Source organism: Cebus imitator, unplaced genomic scaffold (assembly GCF_001604975.1).
Source record: "Cebus imitator isolate Cc_AM_T3 unplaced genomic scaffold, Cebus_imitator-1.0 Scaffold592, whole genome shotgun sequence".
NCBI classification, from domain to species: Eukaryota; Metazoa; Chordata; class Mammalia; order Primates; family Cebidae; genus Cebus; species Cebus imitator.
Window position 1 is genome coordinate 459,347 of NW_016107907.1, and position 23,489 is coordinate 482,835.

At 37.4% G+C, this 23,489-nt stretch overlaps 1 protein-coding gene across 1 annotated transcript in view; it reads left to right on the top strand.

Moving 5' to 3' along the window:
- The window catches only part of DIS3L2 (DIS3 like 3'-5' exoribonuclease 2), a 386,191-nt gene that overhangs the window by 199,167 nt on the left and 163,535 nt on the right, over nt 1–23,489 (top strand). The window contains exon 9 of the mRNA XM_017516523.2: nt 16,105–16,278. Within this exon, the coding sequence (XP_017372012.2) occupies nt 16,105–16,278 (174 nt within the window). The remainder of the gene's footprint in view (nt 1–16,104; nt 16,279–23,489) is intronic.

The window sequence follows — 23,489 nt, forward strand, 5'->3', positions numbered from 1 at the left end:
TGAATCAAGCTAGAAAACACACAAGGAGTAATTTGGAACAGAAAATGATGAGAACTAAGGTTGTATAACTTCAAAATGAATACTTGACAATGGTATACAACAAGTAGAAAAACTCAGGTGGAGAATGCCAAATTGAGAAGGCACAGATATTTAACAAAAAGATTGACTAGAATGTACACATTAATAGAATATATGATGTTAGTAGCTTTGGAAGGATCCTTAGGGAGGACATTGGCTTGGCCTCCCCTTTGCTGTAAACATTGTTTCTCTGACACCCTAGTGTTGCCTTGGGGCCACCATTTAGGGGCAGCTCAAAGAGTATTACAACATTGGAGACTTCCAGTTGTTATAAAGTTATTTTCTATCTTGTTCTTGGAATTGTCATGAGAGATCTCGGTTGAACCTTGTTCATCTCCCTATACATCACATCTACCACATTTTTATGAATCTTAGTTCTGTAATGCTATCAAAACCCAGGTGAGCCCTTGCTAGCTTTTAGGGAATCACTGCTTTTTGTTATACATCACAACATGTTTAGTACCTTTAATATTTAGTACTAGACTCTAGTCCAGGATAATTAAAAAGCCACATTGGCTTCCTTGCTGGAATGATTTGCAATTATATAATCAGATTTACAGTTTGAAGAGCTTCCCAACCCTCCTAAATCATCTTTCCATTTAGAAACTCTTGCAGTGCAATTCATGCCTATATTTTCTCAGACCTTTGTGAAATCTGGTATCCTAAAGTCTAGAGTTTACAGTTCCAGCTTCTCTTTCAGGATGTTATGGGCATAGAGATATCATGGTCACTTTCTCCCAGATTTGTCATGGTTTCTTCTTGAATATTTAAGAGTAAATCTTGAATAAAATGGAAAAGTTTTACAGCAGCTACTGTGAGGAACTTAATAGTGTTTCTTGGCAACACTGAAGGCTAGCTGAAGACATATGACATGAACTGACCTAGAGCAAATTGACATATTTATATTATTTTATCAAGCAAAGTCTGGTGGCTTTGCGGGATGGAGGAGGAAGAAGGAAATGAATAGGTTAGTACAGGCTAAGAAGTTATTGGTTGAACATGGGATTGCCTAGGCTTAATGGGAGGCTGTGGAAATGAGAAACAGAGAATGGGTCACAGTGCTGCTGTCTTTAATGAGCGTGAAGGACAGCAGGTTCCATTGGAGTGGATGACGGAGTGAGGTGAAAGTAGAGGAAGGGAAATTCTGACCATGGAGGCCTGTGGGAGGGATGGGAAGTAGGGAGTGGGAGTCCGTTCTGGTATCACCTTTGTCTCCTGGCTTTGCACCTTATGGTTGTTGTTAGCCAGTCAGCAATATTTATTGACTGATGCAAATACTTTTACATTCCATTCAGTTTTGATAGATACTCAATTTCTTACAGGGTAGATAGGAATTGAAGAGGTGGTCATTAAATTAAATTAAACACATTGAATTGTAATTAGTAGGAAAATTACACCACAACTAGGTAGATAGAAAAAACAAACAGAAGAAATTAGTTTTGTTTCATTCATTGAAGCATAGGCTCCAAGATTATCAAACTGAAAAATAATCGTATCCAACCTTTCCCTTTGCAAAAGGAACTTTTCACCTTTTGGAGAGCATATTCTTTAAAGACGGCTCTGAGGGAGAAACTAAGTTATATAATGCTATGGACTCGTATTACCAGACCTATAGAGTTTATATGTTCTTTTCAGAGGGCATGGATCTGGCTGGCTAGGAGGCAAAAAGCAAATCAGGCTGAGGAGGGGGCTCTTTTTTTATGACTGTTGGGCTCCACCTGGTGGCCTGTAAGGATCAGCTTTGGAAAAAGCTATGTCTTCAACACAGAAAATCCTGGTCAAGGCAGAGCAAAAGTTAAAGGAATGGAGGAGAATGGTCTTGATACAGGCTTAGGTTACCAGATCGTTCCTTTCCTCAAAGAGCACCGCATGCAGTTTTTCCAGAATCGTCATCTTCAACTGCAATTTCTAGTACTCCTTCTTGAAAATATTACAATTTTAGAGGACCTTAAATAACCATCAGCCTCCTCTTAGACTCATTAAATGCTTTCAGCTTCCTCTTTGCTCTCTTCATATCAACACCAGTTCACTCTTAAACTTTAAGGCCTTCTCTTAAATAACTCAGTATTGTTGACTCTTACTTCTTTTCTCCATGCTTTTATCTATTTTCACTGATAAAAACACTTTTCCTGAAGCCCCCATTTCTTCAGTGCTACTTTCTGCTATGTCTTAGTACTGAGCCATAAGAAGTAAAAATAACTTGTTCTCTCTCGATTGTAGAAAATGACACATAAAATAGAAAGCCAAAGACAAGTGTATTTGCCACTCTTTGTTTGTACTTTGTATTGTTAGAAGTTTGGGCCCTCGGTGTAGTTGATGTTTGGTTGTTCTCCACTTGTATATTCTCAGGGCTATGATACCATTATAACTGTTTGCATAGGGATTTTAACTTTGGACCAACATGTATGAGAGCATGTATTTAAGAGTAGTAATACAATCGATAGTGGTAATCACTACAAGAGTGCATGGCTGTCTTCTATATGTTGTCTAGTTATAAGACTAGGAGTTTATAAGAATATTTATTAGAAAAGAGATGATGAATGGCTGAGAACACTAATATTGACTATTAAGCGTTCCTGTTTTCTTTAAGGTGAAGAGGCCAATTTGAAGGGCTTTCTCGTTATATTTTTTTCTGTCTGTAGCTGGTCCCTTCCCTCAATAAGTTATTTTTTAATTTTTTCTTTTATTATTTATTTTCTGAAGTGAACGAATTGAACCAAACCCTCAATAAGTTTTAAATGGACACATCACCCAGGACAGTAGATCTGTTGCTTATTTATATAGAATATCTATATGTCTCCCAACGCCCCCACCTATCATCTGTAGGAAGTTGAGAATATTGTTTCAGTGCTGTTCAGATTAATTTTACGGTAGGTCTCAGTTGGAATATCATTCATTGTCAGTGGGAGCAGTATTCATGGAAGAGCTCTACTGAGGAAAAATGGAAGTGGTGATCATTATAAATATCTCTAGGAAGGAAAGCTTTCTCTCTTACAACTATTTATTATTGAAATATCAAATTAACAAACATTTTAAAATTTTATTTTCTCCAAATACGTACATATTGAATATTTATTGTTAAATTTATTCAAATGTGTACTATAGAAAATGAAAATTTCCCAGAGTTTCATCCCCAGAAATGATCACTATTAAGGTTTTGGTATACATTTGACAAAAATATTGTTTTTAAAATATTAATCAATTTTAATTACAAATCATATTTCACAGAAAAAAGAACATATGTAACATATATAATTTTTGAAACCTAATACTAAAACCAACCCATGAACTCATGAACCAGATTAAGAAATATAATATCACGAATACTCTTCAAGTTCCCTGTCTGTTCTCCTCTATCCTAAACCATAATTTTTTTCCCCAGGGGTAACCAGTGTCTCAAATATGCTAATCAAAATATACTTTAAAAAATAATTTACCCATATTTATAACCCTAAATGATGTTGTTTAGTTTTGCTTGTTTTTGAGCCTTATACAAAATACCATGTTATATATTATATTCTTGCCTTTTTTCATTTAACATGTTTCTAAATATACTCATGTATTTCACTCATTTTAATCCATAATGTTTCCATTTCCTGAAATATACCATAATTTATCTAGCAATGTACATTTGGGTTGAACAGAGAATTTTGCCCCTGCAGACATTCCAGTGCTCATTAACTAAAGTTTTTCTAGACTCTATACTTAAAAATGAAATTACTGGATCACACGTAGGTACATATTTAACTTTACAACTTTCTGCCAAACCATTCCCAAAGTGATTGTACCCAGTTTTGGTCCTACCAGCAATGTGTGTGTGGTTCCATTGCTCCACATTCTTATTAACACTTGTTAGACTCTTTCATTTTTGCCAGCCAGGTGGGTACAAAACAGTGATTATCATTATGATTTTTGTTTATTTTTTCCTAATTACTGATGAGGTTGAACATCTTTTCATATATTCATTGTTATGTTTCCTCTTCTAGGCAGCGTCTTCATGTTTTTTAACAGTTAATTTTTTATTTAGATAATTTTGGTTACAGAAATTGCAAAAATGGAACAGAGACTTTCTGTATATCCTTTACTTATCTTCTTATGTTAACATCTTACATGACCATGGATACTTATCAAAATAAGCAATTAGCCTTTAAGCAATTAAAGTATTGTTAAACTTTTAAAAGTATTGTTAAAGTTAACTTTTAAAGTATTTAAACTTTTAAAGTATTATTAAAATATTGTTAAAATTAACTTTTTAACAATACTTTAATAATATTGTACAAATATGCTTTGTACGTACGAATATGCTTTGTACAATATTATTAAAGTATAGATCTTACTCATATTTTATCACTATTTCCACTGACATTCTTTTTTGATTTCAGAATCTAGGTCCAGAATTCCATATTACAGTTAGCTATGTCTGTGGTCTCTCCAATTTGTGACATTTCTTACTCTGTACTTGTCCTTCATGAACTTGAAACTTTTGAAGAGTACTGGCCAGTGATTTTGTAGAATGCTTCTCAGTTTGGGTTTGTCTAGTGTTTTCTCATGATTAGATCAAGAGTAGGCATTGTTGGGAAAGATGCCACAGAGGTGATGTGCATCTTATCAGGGGACACATAATGTCAGTAAGTCATACTGGTAATGTTAATCTTGATCACTTGGTTAAGGAGGTATCTGCCAGGATTCCTAACTTAACTACTTTTTTCCCTTCTAATTATTATACTGTATTTTTGTAAAGTTTTTTTTAAGACTATGTAATAGTCTGTTTCTACTTGATTTGACCCGTTCATTTTAGCATATGTTGGTGCTTTTACCCCCCCCCCCCTTTTTTTTTTTTTTTTTTTTTTTTTTTTTCTCCCCCCCTTTTTTTTTTTTTTTTTGGAGACGGAGTCTCACTCTGTAGCCAGGCTGGAGTGCAATGGTGCAATCTCAGCTCACTGCAACCCCCGACTCCCTGGTTCAAGTGATTATCCTGCCCCAGTCCCCCAAGTAGCTGGGATTACAGGCACGCACTACCATGCCCAGCTAACTTTTACCCATTTTTAATTAGGCTATTTGTCATTTGATTTTTTTGGAGTTAAAAATATTTATTCTCGAAAGTAATATTTTTAGCAGTTACTGATATGGAAATTGTCTTCCCTTCAATTTATGAGTTGTCTTTTCATGTTATTAATGGTATCTTCTGAAGAACAGATGTTTGAAGTTGTCTTTTCTTTTTGCTGCTGGCATGTAGAATTACAGTTAATTTTTGTACATTATCCTATATTCAGTCATCTTGCTATACCCTTACTCATTTTAATACTTCAGATGGAATTTCCTTTGGCTCTTCTGTGTAGATAATCACATCATTGGTAAGTAATAGGAGATTTATTTCTTTGATTCTAATCCTTATGACTTTCATTTCTTTCTCTTATCTTCCTGAGTTGGCAACTCACAATTGGAGAGGAGATATTTTCCACACAGTGACTGATAAAAGTTCAGTTTTGAGTAAAAGCAATAGAGGCAGGTATTTTTTTATTCCTGATTTTTTGATGTGTTGATAAGTTTGCTAATGTGGCGCGATCTTGGCTCACCATAACCTCCACCTCCTGGGTTCAAGCAATTCTCTCCTGTCTCAGCTTCCCGAGTAGCTGGGATTACAGACGTGCACCATCATGCCCAGCTAATACTGCATTTTTAGTAGAGATGGGGTTTCTTCATGTTGGTCAGGCTGGTCTCGGACTCCCAACCTCAGGTGATTCGCATGCCTCGGCCTCCGAAAGTGCTGAGATTTTAGGTGTGAGCCACTGCACCCACCCCATAAATGTTTTTACATAGTTAAATTATGCTCTATATACATCTTCAAAAATTTTTTTTCTGAAATACATAATAATAAGTTAAACAAATATGACATGGTTTAGTTTATCATTTATTGCTTGACATCTGAATTACTTTTACTCCTTTTCTGCTCTAAGATTTTTAAAAATAAACTTAATTTTAATTTTAATTAATTAATTAATAGGAATGGGGTCTTGCTGTGTTGCCCAACTGGTCTTGAACTCCTGGGCTCAAGCGATCCTCCCACCTCAGCCTCCCAAATTGCTGGGATTGCAGGTGTGAACTACCATGTCCGGCCCATAAAAATAAACATTATTTTTTAGAGCAAATTTAGATTTACAGAAAATTGTCAAGATAGTACAGTTCTCATCTGCCACCTCTCCCCCACCTCCAAAACTAGTTTCTTCTCTTAACTTTACAATTAATGAGCCAATATTGATATAGTATTAATGGAAGTCCTTACTTTCTTCAAACTTTCTTGTTTTTAAAAATCTAATGTCCTGTATGTGTTCCAGGATCTCAATATTACATTTAGTTGTCTTGTCTCTTTAGATTCCTCTTGGCTGCAAGAGCTCCTAAGTTATTTTTGAAAGACATGTTTTAATGCAGAAGAGGGTGAAATTTGGTTTTTAAGAGAATCACCAGATATTTTGACATAACATTGAATCATAGTTGTCCTAAAGCAGCTATTGTTATCTTTTCAGAATGTGAGAAGAAAGTAAGTACTTAGAAAGTTGTAACATTTGAACTACATTACATAAAAGGGAAAGTTACTTTCATGATTCATTTTAAATAGAATTTACAATGAAATTAAATTTAAAATATAAAAGTAAACCCTTCTGCAAGACAAATACACAATGTAAAAAGTCCGTTTCCTGGTAGAATTGGCTTTGTTCAGATACCAAAGAATTCCGATTTTCAAGGTGATGGAAGAGTCCATGAGTAGACATGAGCTCGTGAGTAGACAGAATAGGATTCTTCTTCTTCTTCTTCTTCTTCCTCTTCCTCCTCCTCCTCCTCTTCCTCCTCTTCTTCTTCTTCTTTCTTCTTCTTCTTTTTTTTTTTTGGTGACGGAGTCTCCCTCTGTCGCCAGGCTGGAGTGCAGTGGCATGATTTCGGCTCACTGTAACCTCCGCCTCCCAGATACAAGCGATTCTCCAGCTACTCAGTCTCCTGAGTAGCTGGGACCACCATGGCCAGCTAATTTTTGTATTTTTAGTAGAGATGGGGTTTCACCATGTTGGCCAAGATAGTCTCGAACTCCTAACCTCAGAGGATCCACCCACCTTGGCCTCCCAAAGTGCTGGGATTACAGGCATGAGCCAACACACCTGGCCAAGATAGGTTTCTTTCTAGGGCATCTAAGGCCCCAAAAGCATGACCTCTTTCAGCATTGCTGATCTGTTAGATTTTTATTGCCATAAGCTGTCCAGTCTATGCTGCTGTAAAATATATCTTCAGTGAAAATCCATAATAAATTTATTTAAATAGGGACCTTGAGAAATGTTCTCTGGAACTCAGTAAAATAAATGTTAATTACAACTAATAGGAAGTTGGAGTCATTGATCACATTTGGAAACCATAACTAAAGTATAATTTTGTCTTTATGAGCCATGTTGTAATTTCAATAAACAAATTGAGACTCTTTGGACTTAGAGTATAACATAGTAAAAAATTTTGTCAGAACAAAGCACCAAAAAAAACAAAAAAATTTTTTTTCTCCTTAATTTCCTAAAGGTCCAATAACTGGTATGACAGGACTGTTTTAACAACTAATATTAGGTCTGTCACTTTGCTTGCTTCCTTTTGTCCTCCCTCCTCCTCACCCTCCCACCACTGCATTCATGGATCTGGTGCTCAGCACCAGTCTTTGTGGAAGAATTTCTCCGTCTCTTGATATACCTCAGTTCATCACCTTGCAGTTTTTCAGAAAGGGCTTAAGAGAACTATATTCCCTGAGTTCTTGTATTTTGAAATCTTTATCTTTGAAATCCAGTAACTCCACTAGAATATATTTCATTGGTGATTTTCTGTATTATTCTTTCCTGAGACTTATCTTTTCTGTAAACCTACATTTTCTTTTATTTCAGAAAGGTTTTCTTAATCATCTTGGAAAATGTTTTCTTTTCCAAAGAATCCTAGAAAATATTTTCTATTCCTCATTTCTAGCTCTATATTTCAAGGGAGTGATGCCTGGAACTCCTTGGTCTGCCTTTCACATCCATCTATTTAATTTGTTACCCTTTTTAACTCTTCTTGCCCAGTTTCATTTTCCTGACTTTTCTCAAGATTTTACTCTATGATCCTTATTGTTTTCAAATAGTGTCAGTTCTTCATTAGGTATTTCCAGTATGACTTTCATTTCTGTGATGGTTTTATCATTCTTTTCTGCTTATTTTCAGAGGTCTAAAAACCTAGCTTTTGTTTCCTTTTGTGACTTATTTATTCCTTATGCACTTGCATCTTTGCTTCAAGCTCTTGTTTTATGGAGCTTATGTTTTTGGGAGTTCCTGAGAATATCTTTGGTCATTTCTGTGGTTATGTGCTTATAGAGATCACTTTATTCTTCTGCCATTTCTTTTTCTTGCTCCCTTTTTTCTTTTTAAATGTGCGTTTTTTAAATACAATGTTTGGATGGTTCCTTCTACCCCCTTCCCAATCTTTAAATAATGAGTTATTCCTGGACTTTAGTATTATATTTCAAGAACTGGACATTATCAAATTCTTTTTTATCTAAGTTTTTAGGCCCTTTTCTATTTTAGGCATAAGATAATCATTTTTGGCCATATTATATCCTGGAGGATAGCATTCCAGCTTAACTCGCTCTTAAGTTCAAGGTGAGAATAGTATCGGCGCTGTGCTCTAGGTCTGCCTCACAAACGCTGAGATTCCCACCACATGTAAGAATTTGTTTCTTTTTGTATTATTGTAGTTCTCTAATAAACTGTAATGATATATCTCATTGTTTATACTTCTCCCAGAAGCTAATTAATGGATGGTTAATTACTTTATGTAACTTTTAATACTAGGTAGAATCCGATCAAATTGTGTTTTACATGTTAATAAATGGTCAAATATTGAGAATTTTATATACCTCAGCATAACATATGATTAACTTCTTTATGTTGTTATTGCCATTCTTGAATTATTATTTCTGAGTAATCTTTTAGTTGGTTTGAGTTGCATGTGATTTGAGTTGCACATAAGTTTTTTTGGGAAGGAAAGTAAATAGCATATTTTATGCCTTTTAATATCAGTCAGGGTTCTTATACAGTATTCTCAGATTCCAATTCAGAGGAATCATAATTGTGTCCCCAGAAGTACTAAAACCTTTCATCTGTAGCTATGAGCATTGTGAAGGCAGGATTGAATATTTCGTGTGTGGGTCTTAAGTGTGATATTGAAAGGCCTGACTCCTCCTTTGTGTTCTTTCTTCCCAAACTGTATACACTGGCTGTAGAATGCTAAGTCAGAGCACCAGTGCCTCCTGGAGGATGGCACTCTGTGCTCACAACTGATGCTTCCTGGTTAGTTCAACAGAACTTCAACAGCTTAGTAGTAAGACCATTACACCATTCCAGTCAGTGAAATGTGTGGGCTTTGCTTCTTCCAAAAGGTAAAATCCCTAATTACAAACAATGTTGAGATGTAATAGCTTAAAAGATATTTCATAAATCTGAGGATTGTGGTGTTTACATAAGCAAGATAGGTAGAACAAATGCAGCTAGCAAACCCAAACCCAGAGTAAGTGTCTCTTTTAGTGGTGAGAAATGACTGCATTCCCCGTCATAGAAGAGCTCAGTGGATGCAATCTAATACGAAGTAGTTGGTGGGTCCTCCTGGCACAGTTCTGTATCAGGTGCTCAGAGTTGGTTGCTGCTATTGGCAAACTAGCATCCTGCCAGGATGGTATCCAGGTGGTCAGCATTAGTGAGAAGTTAACATGGAGTGCATTTCCTGCTACTTGTACCTTGTTCCTGTGCCCCTTGAGCAAGCACTGCAGTGATGGGGACAGGCACAGGCAGGCCATGTTGCCTCCACAGTGGAAGCCTTTCACTGTGCATTCTCATGGAGCACAAATAGTTAGATCCTGTCTGGGCTCATTTCAGTGGGCCCATTTCATCCACATGTCTCTTCCCTACATGTCCTTGTCACCAGTACTCCAATCTTTCTTCTTTCAGGTCCCTATCCATCTGGCTAAATTTGTAGTCACTGACTATCAGCCTACCAGGCTGTCCTTCCTCAGCTAAAGTGGACCACGGACATATGGCTTGAAGTTCTGCCCACTGGGAGAAAGTTTCTGCTATACTGTCTATTCAAAGACCATCCCTTAGAATGGATATAATGCTATCATAGTCCATTTATGACTCATGACAATAGAGGGCCAGTTGGAACTAGGCATTCAAGGTACTCAAACTTTTCTGCATCATCCTGTTTATCATGTGAGTGTGTGTTTGTGTGCGCACATGTGTGTGTTTGGGTTCTCTGAATCTTACTGTCTCGGATTAGTGTCCCACTTTTCACTTAAGTGACTTAATGAGACCTTAAATTAAATGGTTTAATGATTCATCACCCTTTTTTTTTTTCTTTTTTTTTCTGCCTTAGTCTGGCAGCTACAAGAGATTGAAGATACATTTTTGATGGGCATACAAAGTCCCGTCCCTGACTTTCAATCTTAGAAATGAAGAATTTAGAGATGAAGTATGTAATTCTTTGATTCTCCTCACTTTTCGGGCTCTCCAAGCCTCTCACTGTTTCTGTGATCCATTTGATATTCTTTCCATAAATTTCTTTTCCAACCAGTACTGGTATTTTATGCTTATAAACAAGAACCCGGACAGTTAAAGACGTTGATATGAGGAGATGAATGTAGGAAACAGAATCTCAGGGACCTGTGGGAATAATAAATGAGTTATTATTGGGTTGGAAGTAACTCAGGTTCCATTGATCATCACCAGAATAAAGTTGTTTTTAAGCTAAACAACATTGTTACAAGTATTCATCTTGTAATCGCAGTGTTGAATTCCTGTGTCCTTCAAATTTCAAAGGTTGTGATAATAGGTGTTCCATATCTTCAGTGGGAACTTCATTCTAGTAAACATAGGTAATAATTTAGTCATTCTGAAAATTAATGGAACCTTTAATTGTCTGAGTTCCTGGTTATAAGCAAGAAAAACCTTCACCGGTGAATTCTGCCAAATATTTAAGAAAGAGTTATTGCCAATTTTACATAAACTCTTCTAATCTTCAACTCTGGTAGGGAAAGGAATTTATTGGGAGGGTATTGAAGAGCTCTCTGAGCAAAAGACTTGAATGACCTGGAAAGGGATGTAAACTAAGGCAACTTTGGAAAGCCAGGAACCGAAACCCAACCATCATCTTTTATCAGGATTAGTTTAGCTATAATGACAGTTATTCTCTTACCACCGCTCTTGCGGGACACCATTTTCACTGGATGCTACCGCCGTCACTATCATGAGAAACCATTCTAGCTATCATGAGTGAATCCTAAGCAGGCTTTTGTCTTTGTTTCTCAGTCTTCACATTCAAAGCCTTGAGTTGAGGCAGAGTTTAAGTCAAACACAGTGTACTGGGCTTTTGGTTCTCACAGAGTGCGAGGGGTCTTGTATAAAGAGAGGCCAGGTATTATGTAGTAGGAAGCAGGTCACTTCTATGACGGGAGCTGTAGTCCTTTGTCCTACTTACAGGCAATGTGCAATTCTTCCTTTCCAATTTGTATGTCTGTCTGCTTTTTCTTGCTTTATGGCATTCACTAGTACCTCTAGTACAATGTTAAATAGTATTGGTGAAAATGAACACCTTTGTCTTCTTTCTGCTCCAAGGGAAAGCATTTTGTTTTTCACCATTAAGTTTTACAGTTCCTGTTACTCATGTGCTGAGACCTTTTATTATAAGTGAATGTTGAAATTTTGTCAAATGCTTTTTCTTCATTTACTGAGATGATTATATGTGTTTGTTTTTTGTTTGCTAATATGACATATTGATTGATGTTTGAATGTTGGACAAATCTTGCATTATTGGGCCATGCTGTATCTTTTTTATATATTGCTGAATTCTGTTTGCCAATAACGTTGTAAGAATTTTAAAATTTTTTTCTTTTTCAATAACTTTGATATCTTTGTAAGAATTTTAGGTCTGTTTATAAGAGGTATTGATCTCATTGATCCTTCGGTTTTGTTACCAAGGTAATGCTGTCTTTATGAAACTAATTGGAAAGTATTCCATCCATCTCTATATTTTAGAAGAGTTTATGTAGAATTGGCAATAATTCTTTCTTAAATGCTTGGTAGAATTCACCAATGAAGCCATCTGTGTTTGGAGTTTTCTATGTGGGAAGTTTTCAAACTGTGAATTCAATATTTTACATAGATACATTAGATATAATAAATAATAGATATATTAAATAGGAATATTCAGGTATCGATTTCTTTTTTAGTTATCCTAGGCAGTTTGCATCTTTCAAGGAATTTGTTCATTTCATCCAAGATGTGGAATTTACTGTCTTAAAGTCATTCATAATTCCCTTATTATCCTTTTAATGCTTGTGGGGTATATAATGGTATCTCCTCTCTCATTCTTGGTATTGGTAATTTGTGTCTTTCTCTCCTCATTTTTCTTGATCAGTCAGGCTAGAATTTTATGTTTTTCTCTTTTCAAAGAATTAGCTTTTGAGCCAGGTGTGGTGGCTCACACCTGTAATCCCAGCACTTTGGGAGGCTGAGGTGGTCAGATTGCTTGAGCTCAGGAGTTCAAGACCAGCCTGGGCAATATGACAAAACCCCATCTCTACAAATAATACAAAAATTAGATGGACCCCAGCTACTCAGGAGGCTGAGGTGGGAGTATTGTTTGAGCCTGGGAAATCGAGGCTGTGGTGAGCCATGATTGTGCCACTGCACTTCTGCCTAGGTAACAGAATGAGACCCTGTCTAAAAAATAGAATTAGTTTTTTGTTTTATTGATTTGTTTTCATTATTTGTTCATTTCCTTTCCATTGATTCTTGTTTCTTCATTGTTTATTTCCTTCTCCTTACCTGGAATCTAATTTGCTCTTCAGTTTTTTAAGGTAGAAGCTTAGATCACTGATTTGACACTTTTCTTTCTTTCTGATATGAGCATTTAATGCTATAAATTACCCTCCAAGCACTATTTTAGCTACTACTCACAAATGTTGACATGTTGTGCTTTCATTCAGTTCAAAATTCCCTCCCTCCCTCCCTCACTGCTTCCCTCTTTCCCCTCCTTCCCTTCCTTTTCTTTCTTTTTTGAGATAGCATCTCACTCTGTCGCCTAGCCTACAGTACAGCTCGCTGCAACCTCCATTTCCTGGGTTTAAGCCACCACACCCAGCTAATTCTTTGTATTTTTAGTAGAGATGAGGTTTCACCATGTTGGCCAGGCTGGTCCCGAACTCCTAGCCTCAAGTGATCTGCCCCCCTGGGCCTCCCAAAGTGGTGAGATTACAGGTGTGAGCCACCATGCCTGACCCCCATTCAAAATATTTTCTAATTCTTTTTTCATTTCTTCTTAAACCCATGGGTTGTTGGATTTCCACATATTTGGGAGATTTTCCAGATAGCTTTCTGTTAATTTTTCTCTCATATTTTTGCCATCTGACTTTTTGATGTGTTTTATGGGAGAGACCACCCATTTGTGGAGAAAGTACTCTTCTGAGCCCACATTGTATGGGAGGAGCCCATGGGTCAGTCTGCAGGCTGCCAAGAGCATAGGCTGATGGGCAGGTGCATGAGTAGACTGGGCTGATCTCTCTTGACTGGTGTGAGAAATGGGGCCAGCCCTGCTGCCATCACTGCTGCATTCCAGTAGCAAGGCTGAGAATTGGAATTTGTTAGAAGTCTGCTTATGAGGCAGCCACCTCCCCTATTCCTCTTTTCCACCGTGTACCTAAGAACTCCAGCAGTCAAGCATCATTTACCCTTATTTAGGAAACAGAACCTTTTTCATAGAAATTGAATGGCCCCAGAGAACATCCTGATGCCAGAGCTAAATTTCTTGCAGGAAGTGCTGAGAGTGGACTCTTGGATTACCCCGGTAGATAAATAGACTTGTACAACAGAGGAGGTGGCCATTTTTGGTCTCCGCAGTTCCCTCTGCAAAGGCAGCCAAGGCCCGTAACATATTTCCTATTAGCTGCCTGTATTCAATGCACAACTTTACACTTGTGATCTGTATGTGACATGACAATACTTATGATAATAGAGAGCTGTCAATCTGATAAGGAGTGAGATCTGCCTTCTGAAAGGTGGAACCCCTTTCATAGTATCAGCACTGTCCTGTTAAATGCAATTTTGTTTTTAATGGGCCAGTGCTCTAAAACGTGAATGGGCAACAGATTTACAGATAATTTCAATTTTCTTCTCAGTGGATTTTGTGTGTGTGTGTGTGTGTGTGTGTGTGTGTGTGTGTGTGTGTTTTAATTGTACTTTAGGTTCTGGGGTACATGTGCAGATCATGCAGGATTGTTGCATAGGTACACACATGGCAATGTGGTTGCTGCCTCCATACCCCTGTCACCTACATCTGGCATTTCTCCCCATATTATCCCTCCCCAACCTCCCCACCCCTGCACTGTCCCTCTCTTGGCCCCCTCCAACAGACCCCAGTGTGTGATGCTCCCCTCCCTGTGTCCATGTGTTCTCATTGTTCAACACCCGCCTATGAGTGAGAACATTTGGTATTTGATTTTCTGTTCTTGTGTCAGTTTGCTGAGAATGATGGTTTCCAGATTGATCCATGTCCCTACAAAGCACACGAACTCATCATTTTTTATGGCTGCATAGTATTCCATGTGTATATGTGCCACATTTTCCTTGTCTAGTCTTTCGTCAATGGGCATTTGGGTTGGTTCTAGGTCTTTGCTATTGTAGAGTGCCACTATGAACATACATGTGCATGTGTCTTTATAATAGAATGATTTATAATCCTTTTGGTACATACCCAGTAATGGGATTGCTGGGTCAAATGGAATTTCTATTTCTAGGTCGTTGAGGAAGCACCACACTGTCTTCCACAATGGTTGAACTAGTTTACACTCACCAACAGTATAGAAGTGTTCATATTTCTCCACATCCTCTCCAGTATCTGTTGTCTCCAAATTTTTTAATGATCACCATTCTAACTGGTGTGAGGTGGTATCTCAATGTGGTTTTGATTTGCATTCTTTAATAATCAGTGATGGTAAGCATTTTTTCATATGTTTGTTGGCCTCATATATGTCTTCTTTTGAGAAGTGTCTGTTCATATCCTTCTCCCACTTTTGGATGGGTTTGTTTGTTTTGTTCTTGTAAATCTGTTTTAGTTCTTTGTAGATTCTGGATATTAGCCCTTTGTCAGATGGGTAGGTTGCAAAAATTTTTTCCCATTCTGTTGGTTGCTGATTAACTCTAACGATGGTTTCTTTTGCTGTGCAGAAGCTCTGGAGTTTAATTAGGTCCCATTTGTCTATTTTGGCTTTTGTTGCCGATGCTTTTGGTGTTTTAGTTATGAAGCCCTTGCCTATGCCTATGTCCTGAATGGTTTTGCGTAGGTTTTCTTCTAGGGTTTTTATGGTGTTAGGTCTTATGTTTAAGTCTTTAATCCATCTGGATTTAATTTTAGTGTAAGGTGTCAGGAAGGGGTCCAGTTTTCCCAACACCATTTATTAAACAGGGAGGATTTTGTGTTTTCTAACTGCTCCGCAATGAACATGTATTACTTCTGTGTTCAGATAAAATATTAAAAAATTTTAAAGATAAAAACTTGTAAAGTTGTAAAATAGGAACATCAGGACTAATCTAGTGAGCATGACTCAAGGAATAGGCACTCTGAAGCTAATGATTTAACAGCACACTGCGTTGATCATGATATCAATTTTGACTTCTCTGTGAAGAAAAATTGCAGGGGTCCTAAGAAAAGCCTTCTGGCTTCATTTTTCAGGTCAGAATGCCAAAGTAAACAAACAAACAGAAAAGGCTGAAACTACACTGTAGTTACAGATTTAACAGGACAGAGCGTTACTGTCTCTTCTCCTTTCCCCTTGCCCCTCATTTGCAGATGATCATCTTTCTACTGGCGGAAGGGCAGGAGATTTCTAACTTTCCTACTACCTTACTTTTAGAGAGGAAACAGGTGTCTATGTTCCATTTGTTTGCTAACCCAGTTGTTCCCTTTCTGTTATACCTACAGGCAGCTGGCTAAGAGTCTTGGGCAGGCTGGTGAAATTGAGCCTGAAACAGAAGGAATATTAACAGAGTATGGCGTGGATTTCTCTGATTTCTCTTCGGAAGTTCTAGAATGTCTTCCTCAAGGTCTGCCATGGAGAATTCCACCTGAGGAGTTCAGCAAGAGAAGGGATTTAAGGTAAGCACCTGAAACCCTTGAAGAACATATTTCACCCTTTCTGCCTTAACTTTCCTAGGGGCTAGGCTTAGATGTTTTCATCTTTCCATGAACATTCAAGTTCAGTTCAGTTGGGAATAGTGCTTTTGTACCACAGCTGGCAAATGATGGCCCATAGGCTCAATCTAGCCCACTACCTGTTTATGTACAACCCATGAGCTAAGCATGGTTTTTACATTTTTAAATGGTTGGGAAAAAATTAAAACAAGAACAATGTTTTATGAAAATTATATGAAATTCAGATTTCAGCAATCAGAAAGTTGCATTGGAACATGGCCATGCCTCTTTATTTTCTATGTTGCTTATGGCTTTTTTTTTGCACAGTAGCCCAGTTGATTAGTTGCAACCAAGACCATATGGCCAGCAAAGCCAAAAACAGTTACTGTCACCCTTTTATAGAAAAAGTTTGCTTACCCCTATTCTAGACCATTCTAATTTCAAAAGGTACAGTGCCCACTGCTATACCCCATAGGTTTGGTCAAGTGAAGACTTATCTAGTCAGAAGTGCTTTCCTTTAAACGGGCCTCTTCAGGCACACAGCAAAGGATTCAAGTCTTCTGTACTTGGAGCCTCATTTTAAAGCCTTACTTTTAGGTCTGGAATTTGTTGGAAAGTACTTTTGTGGTATTTTTATAACAACATCTTCTTTGAAGATGTTTCTTCATTGTGGGATGTTAGTTCTTTTCTGATATTTCTCTTCAGAATTTGGTTTCAGTACTGGCATTCATTTTGGATGCCACATGGAGATAGTTAGAACCAAGAAACTTTTCATACAACCCACTGGGGCTATGGAAGGTTTTTGCTAAGGTCATCCCATGTCAGAGTCATTTCCACCACACTTGCTCGCTTCATGCATCTGAACTTATGACACCTTCATCTCTGGGTGCCTGTTACCCAACTAGTTTGTGAATACTCCCTCTCTGCACCCTCGTACTGTTGTATCTTTTAGTAATTTACTGCCTTTTTGTTTTCTTATTGAGGTTAGGCAAGGAAAAGGAGATCATCCTTAGTCCTCTTTCCTACTTGTTAATATCTCTCATAGAACGCATATTACATTTGAAGTCAGTTAACCCATATTGCATTCCTGGATTTTAATAGTAACCTCTTTATCACTGAACCCCTACTAGCACATGTGTTGTTTCTTGAGGGGCTCTGAGGTCTTGGGCCCATAATGTTAACCTCTCTGAACCTTTGTTTTCTCTTTTACAAATTGAGGGGTTTGTTTTCTGAGGTCATTTCCTGAATCTAGGAATCTGTCAAATGATGTAGTGGGAAAAGAACGCTGCAATGAATTACTGACCCTTATTGTTTGAAGTATAATTAGTATAGCCATGCTGCAGTATCTATCAAAATTTTAAATGCACCTACTCCTGCACCGCAAACTCTACTCGAAGAAGTATACAGAAATATATGTACAAGAATGTTCATTGCTGTCTTGTCATAAAAGTTAAAAATTAATGACACTGCTAATGTCCATCAATAAAGGAATGGTTTAGTAACCTGTGTTATATCAATATGATAGCATTCCTTGCAGCTCTGCAAAAAGGAGCTGTATTCATGTTGACTTTCCTAGAAGAATGGCTATAATATATTATGAAATAAAAGAAGCAAGTTTCAGAACAGTATGAATATGAGCCTATGTTTTGTAAAGTAATACAAAAACTACATAAATGTACACATATACATATATGTGGATACCTACACACATAAATGTATATATGCATAGAAAAAGGCCTGGAAGGAAATAAACTGTTAACAGTGACTATCATGGATAGTGGATTCAGTGGAGTGGTAAGGTAATAGGGAAGTGAACTGTGACTTTTCCTTTTGCATACTGCCATACTATTCAAACTATTATTTTTAAGACAGAGTCTTACTCTGTTGCCCAGGTGGGAGTGCAATGGTGCAATCATCTTTCACTATAGTCTTGAATTCTTGGACTGAAGTGATCCTCTGCCTTTGCTTCCCAAAGTGCTGGGATTATAAGCGTGTGCCACCATGCCTGGCTAATTCTTTTATTTTACTTTTGTAGAGATGGGGTCTTGCTGTGTTGAGCAGGCTGGTTTTGAGCTCCTGGCCCCAAGAGATTTTCCTACCTTGGCCTCCCAAAGTACTGGGATTACAGGCATGAACCACTGTACTGGGTCCAAAATGTTTTTTAAAGTCACTTGTGTAACTTTTGTCACAAAATAGAAGTATTTCATTTTTTTCTAGCCTCTTAGCCTGCAGGTAAATAATAAGCACGTTAGTAGTTATGGGACCCAATATTGCTGTAAGTTCCCTCTCATGGCTCTACCTTGCCATTTCTTTGACCTTTATTGCCTTCTGGTTTAAACCATGGAATAAGAGGTCCTTAGTGAGACCCTGACTCTATTCAAAATAGAAAAATCAAACTCTTCTCCAGGCACAGTGGCATGTGCCTACTTGGGAGGCTGAGGCGGGAGGATTGTTTGAGCCTGGGTGTTTGAGGTTGCAGTGAGCTATAATCATTGCCACTGCACTCCAGCCTGGGCAGCAGAGCAAGAATCTGTTTAAGGGAGTAAAAGAAAAGAAAAGGAAAGAAAAGAAAGGAAACCTTTCTCTGCAGAAAGTGTCTATTAAAATATAACTTAAATACAAACACACACACATTCACACACTTCTGCGTGCCTTGTGAAAGGATCCAAAGACAGAAGGAGTTTGTAGGGTGCTCTTTGCAATTAATGAAGTAACAAGGATTTTTAAAAAAAATTACTTTTGAGCCGGGCACGGTGGTTCATGCCTGTAATTCCAGCACTTTGGGAGGCCGAGGCGGGCAGATCACAAGGTCAAGAGATCGAGACTATCCTGGCCAACATGGTGAAACCCTGTCTCTACCAAAAATACAAAAATTAGCTGGGAGTGATGGTTCGCACCTGTAGTCCTAGCTACTCGGGAGGCTGAGGCAGGAAAATTACTTGAACCCAGGAGACAAAGGCTACAGTGAGCCGAGATCGTGCCACTGCATTCCAGCCTGGTGACAGAGTGAGACTCAGTCTCAAAAAAAAAAAAAAAAAATTTTGTCTGGCGCAGTGGCTCACACCTGTAATCTGAGCACTTTGGGGGACGAGGTGGGTGGATCACTTGAGGTCAGGAGTTCAAGACCAGCCTGGCCACCATGGTGAAACTTCGTCCCTACTAAAAATACAAAAATTAGCTGGGCTTGGTGGCAGTCACCTGTAATCCCAGCTACTTGGGAGGCTGAGACAGGGGAATTGCTTGAACCCAGGAGGCAGAGGTTGCAGTGAGCTGAGATCATGCAACTGTACTCCAGCCTGGGCAATAGAACAAGACTCAGTCTCAAAAAGAAAAAAAAAAAATTACTTTAACCTTAAAACATGTTATCCTTGCCCATTATCCTCAGAATTATGTTTCTAAAATTCAAATCTGATTTATTTTACTTCTTTGCATTTAAAATTTTTCTAATGTTTCTTAATGCCTAAGGTAGTAATCTCTGAAGTTTAGAGATTACTACTTTAGGCATCAAGAAGTAATGTAGTAAATTCCCAGTCATGTATCTTTATTTTAAAATTGTAAATGAATTTACTAAATCACTAATCTGTTATGTACATTCTAAACATAAGTAAAAATAGAAAAATAAAAACGAAGCGAGAAATAAAATTTTAAATATTTTCATTTTACTTACAAAAGTGTAGAAAACTGTTTATATAGTAATTTACTTTTGGTGAAAGCAATATTGTTGAATAATATTCTTTATTATATTTATTAAAATTTTACTTTTAACAAGTGATATGGAAATTCAGAGGTCTGATTCTAAGTTCTGTATGTTTTGGTACTCGGTTTTAATGATTATCATAATTGAAAAGGATATATGTTTAGAAGATGTGAGCTAAGCTTACAAAATCATAATACTCATCTCTCAATTCTATTCATGAATTATATTCCAATTCATTTTGAAATTTAGCTAATAAATTTCCATCTTTTCTGATGTCAGTTCTTGTGGATTCATTGAAAAGTGCTTTGTTTTTAGATTAAAAAATAGATTTATAATTTCCAGTTACCCTTTAGTTGGTATTTTTAAAAACTGGTTAGAAAATTCAGCCAGGCGTGATGGCTCACACCTGTAATCCCAGCACTTTGGGAGGCTGAGGTAGGCAGATCGACCTTCCTGAGGTCAGGAGTTCGAGACCAGCCTGACTAACATGGCGAAACCCTGTCTCTACTAAAAATGAGCAAGGCGTGGTAGCAGGTGCCCTGTAATCCCAGCTACTCAGGAGGCTGAGGCAAGAGAATTGCTTTAACCCAGGAGGTGGAGGTTACAGCCAAGCTTATACCACTGCACTCCGGCCTGGGCGACAGAGCAAGACTCTGGTTCAAAAAAAAATTATAGTAAGAAGTTTAAATCTATAGATATCAATTATTTTGTAGTTTATACACGTACATCATTTTACGCCCCAAATAATATGACAATGGAAGTATTTCAAAACATCCATTTAAAAAACGTTATCTTTAAAATTTGAACATGTTATTTTGTTTCAAAATGCAATTTTTTTTTTCTTATTATTAAAATGCCACCTTTACCTTGAAGGACAGATTATGTTTAACTTTTGAAAGTATCTGCTAGGTGACATATGATTGACAGCCATTGTTTTGAAATCATAATGTAGCTGGAGATGAATTCATATTAGATGCAGAAGAAATGTCAGTGTTGCCATTTTTCTAGTGTTGGTGGTATCACCAGTAGTGTTAGTGGTTTAGTATTATCTTCAATATGTGGATCTTTGCAGTCATCTTTTTTAGCCACTTGCCTTTTTTGTAAGGATTAGTTTAACTAAAAGTAGATAATACTTAAGAATCCATGTGCCTGGGCATAAGACCCATTAGTTGCAGTTAGCGAAAGCATAGGAACTAAGAGTGCCAGTGTCATTGCCTTTGTGTTCTGGAACGCCAACTCTTTCATCTGTACACCTTACCTACCATCTGACCCACACATCTAGTGAGGGTGCCAGGGTTAATTCATGTAGTTATGTAGTGTCAGTTAGTTCCTTATTATTTAATACACATAAAGAGAAGCCATAAGTATGTGGAGTGAGCTTCAGTGATGTAGTTGGTTGACATGCGGTACTGTACAGCAGTAGGTAAGCATGTGGAGGTTTTCGAATCTGGTAATCTTTTCTTTTTTTGACTGTTTTTTTGATGGATTTATTCAGTTTTTATACCAAAAATATTTATTGAACACCAATCATGGGCACTGAGGATACAACAGTGAACAAAAATAGATGTATTCTCTGCCCTTGCGAAACTCTCAGCTTTGCAGCAGCAGAACATGAATGAAATTGTTAAGCAGTAGTCAAATGTGGAATTGTAATGAAGGAGAGGGGTGCCTGATGCAAGTGTCTGTGATCATGTGTTTGTGATCACACTGACATCTTCTGCTCTGAGATCCACTGCCTTCAAAGAGCTTATAAAATCAGTTTTCATTTTCCTAAGAATGTCAAAAGAAGTAGGATTGAGTCCCAGCACATGCTGAAAAATATGTGCTGCATTGAATAAATTAATACATATTTTGTAAACGAATAAAATCAGCCCTTTTTCAAATATTTATTTGCATATTGTTTATATATAGTATGTGTGTATATATATATATAATATGTATACATATGGATATATAATATATGTCACATACTGAGTTAGCCACTGGAAATGCAAAGACAACCAAGGGCCGGCCCTTGTTCTTCAGGGAGACAGATTTGTACTCAGATGAATTACAGTGGACAATGGCAAGTGCTGTAATATAGGTATGAGCAGACTGCCAGGGTCATTGGTGCATGAGGTGAGATCTGAAAAAATGAGCAGGTATAGAGGGAACTAGACTGACTAAAGTTGTCTTCATTTCATGGCTGCAGAAAGGCAGTATGTTCCCTTCAGACTTCAGGATCCTTCTGTAACAGGGCTTGCAAGTCCTATGGTTTGGTCAGTTGATCCCCTCTTCTGGGTCACCGTGCCTTAGAGCCTGCAGTGTTACTCTGGCTCTAGCTACATAAGAACTTCTACATACCCGTTTCGATTTGGTATTTGAACGATTATATTTGGAACAGAAAAGTTCCATCAATCTTTAAACCTCATAATCCAATTATGTCAGTAAAATTCCAGTTTTTTGGTCCAATGGAATTGGGGTAATATTTTGCAAACTGAAGTTGAGAGAAATAGTGTTTATTTTGAAAAGAAAAATGGTTGGTTAGCAATTTTCAAGAAGTTAGGCTTGCGTGAACTCCTAGGGGCCATATAGCCCTCCTGATTGGGGTCACCATTTTTCTGGACCTCGGCTCTAGTCTCTGAAGAGTCCCTGCTTGCATGGCCTAGACCTGTTACTGTCTTTAGGAAGGCATCTGAAGCTTTAAAAAAGAAAAGTAACATAAGTACTGCAAAACTTTGAGGATGAGGAAGATAATATGTTCAAGGAAACTGCTTAAAGGGGGGTTGCATCAGAAGCTCAAGAAACCCAGAAGTTATTTCTGAGACTGGCTCCAGTTATTTCTAATTTCATTCATATTGTTTTGTTTCCTTTGTTGCTAAACTGGAATGGGAAACCAAAGCCTAAAAGCTCAATTAAACTGGAAAATGAAAACCTAAATATCGGAGCGGGGAAGATACCACACTAAGCCGATTTTTATGTTTTTCCTGTAGTTGGTATTATTATGGAAGTTTGAATCATGTCACTTTTTAGTAAAACCATGAGTTTCATTGAAGAGGAGGTGGTTTCTATAGCTTTTTACAAGAGACCTTGTGGGTATCTGTTTCTTTACTATTCCCTCAATAAAAAGGAAGCCCAGTGACCTCCACCAGACCATTACAAATGTGAAACTTGGCACTTAAAATTGCTTGCTCTAAATTTTCCAATTGCTTTCTCTCTTTTTTTCCATTTAATGTCGTTCTGCCAACTAGTGATTTTATTATTATAAGCAGGACATTGTATTCACTTTTAAGAAGAAATATGAAGCTGGAGGTAAAATTACAAACTGCAGCTTCTCAGCTGCCAAAATAGAAAACAATGAGCTAAAAATACTAAGCACAGAAAGGGGGTTGTGGTAAGAAATACTGAAAAATCTTCAAGATGGAGCTGTTCCAAATAGACAGAAATTTCCTCTCACTCCAGGTAAAACCAACCTTGAAATAGCAACTTGAAAGAAGAG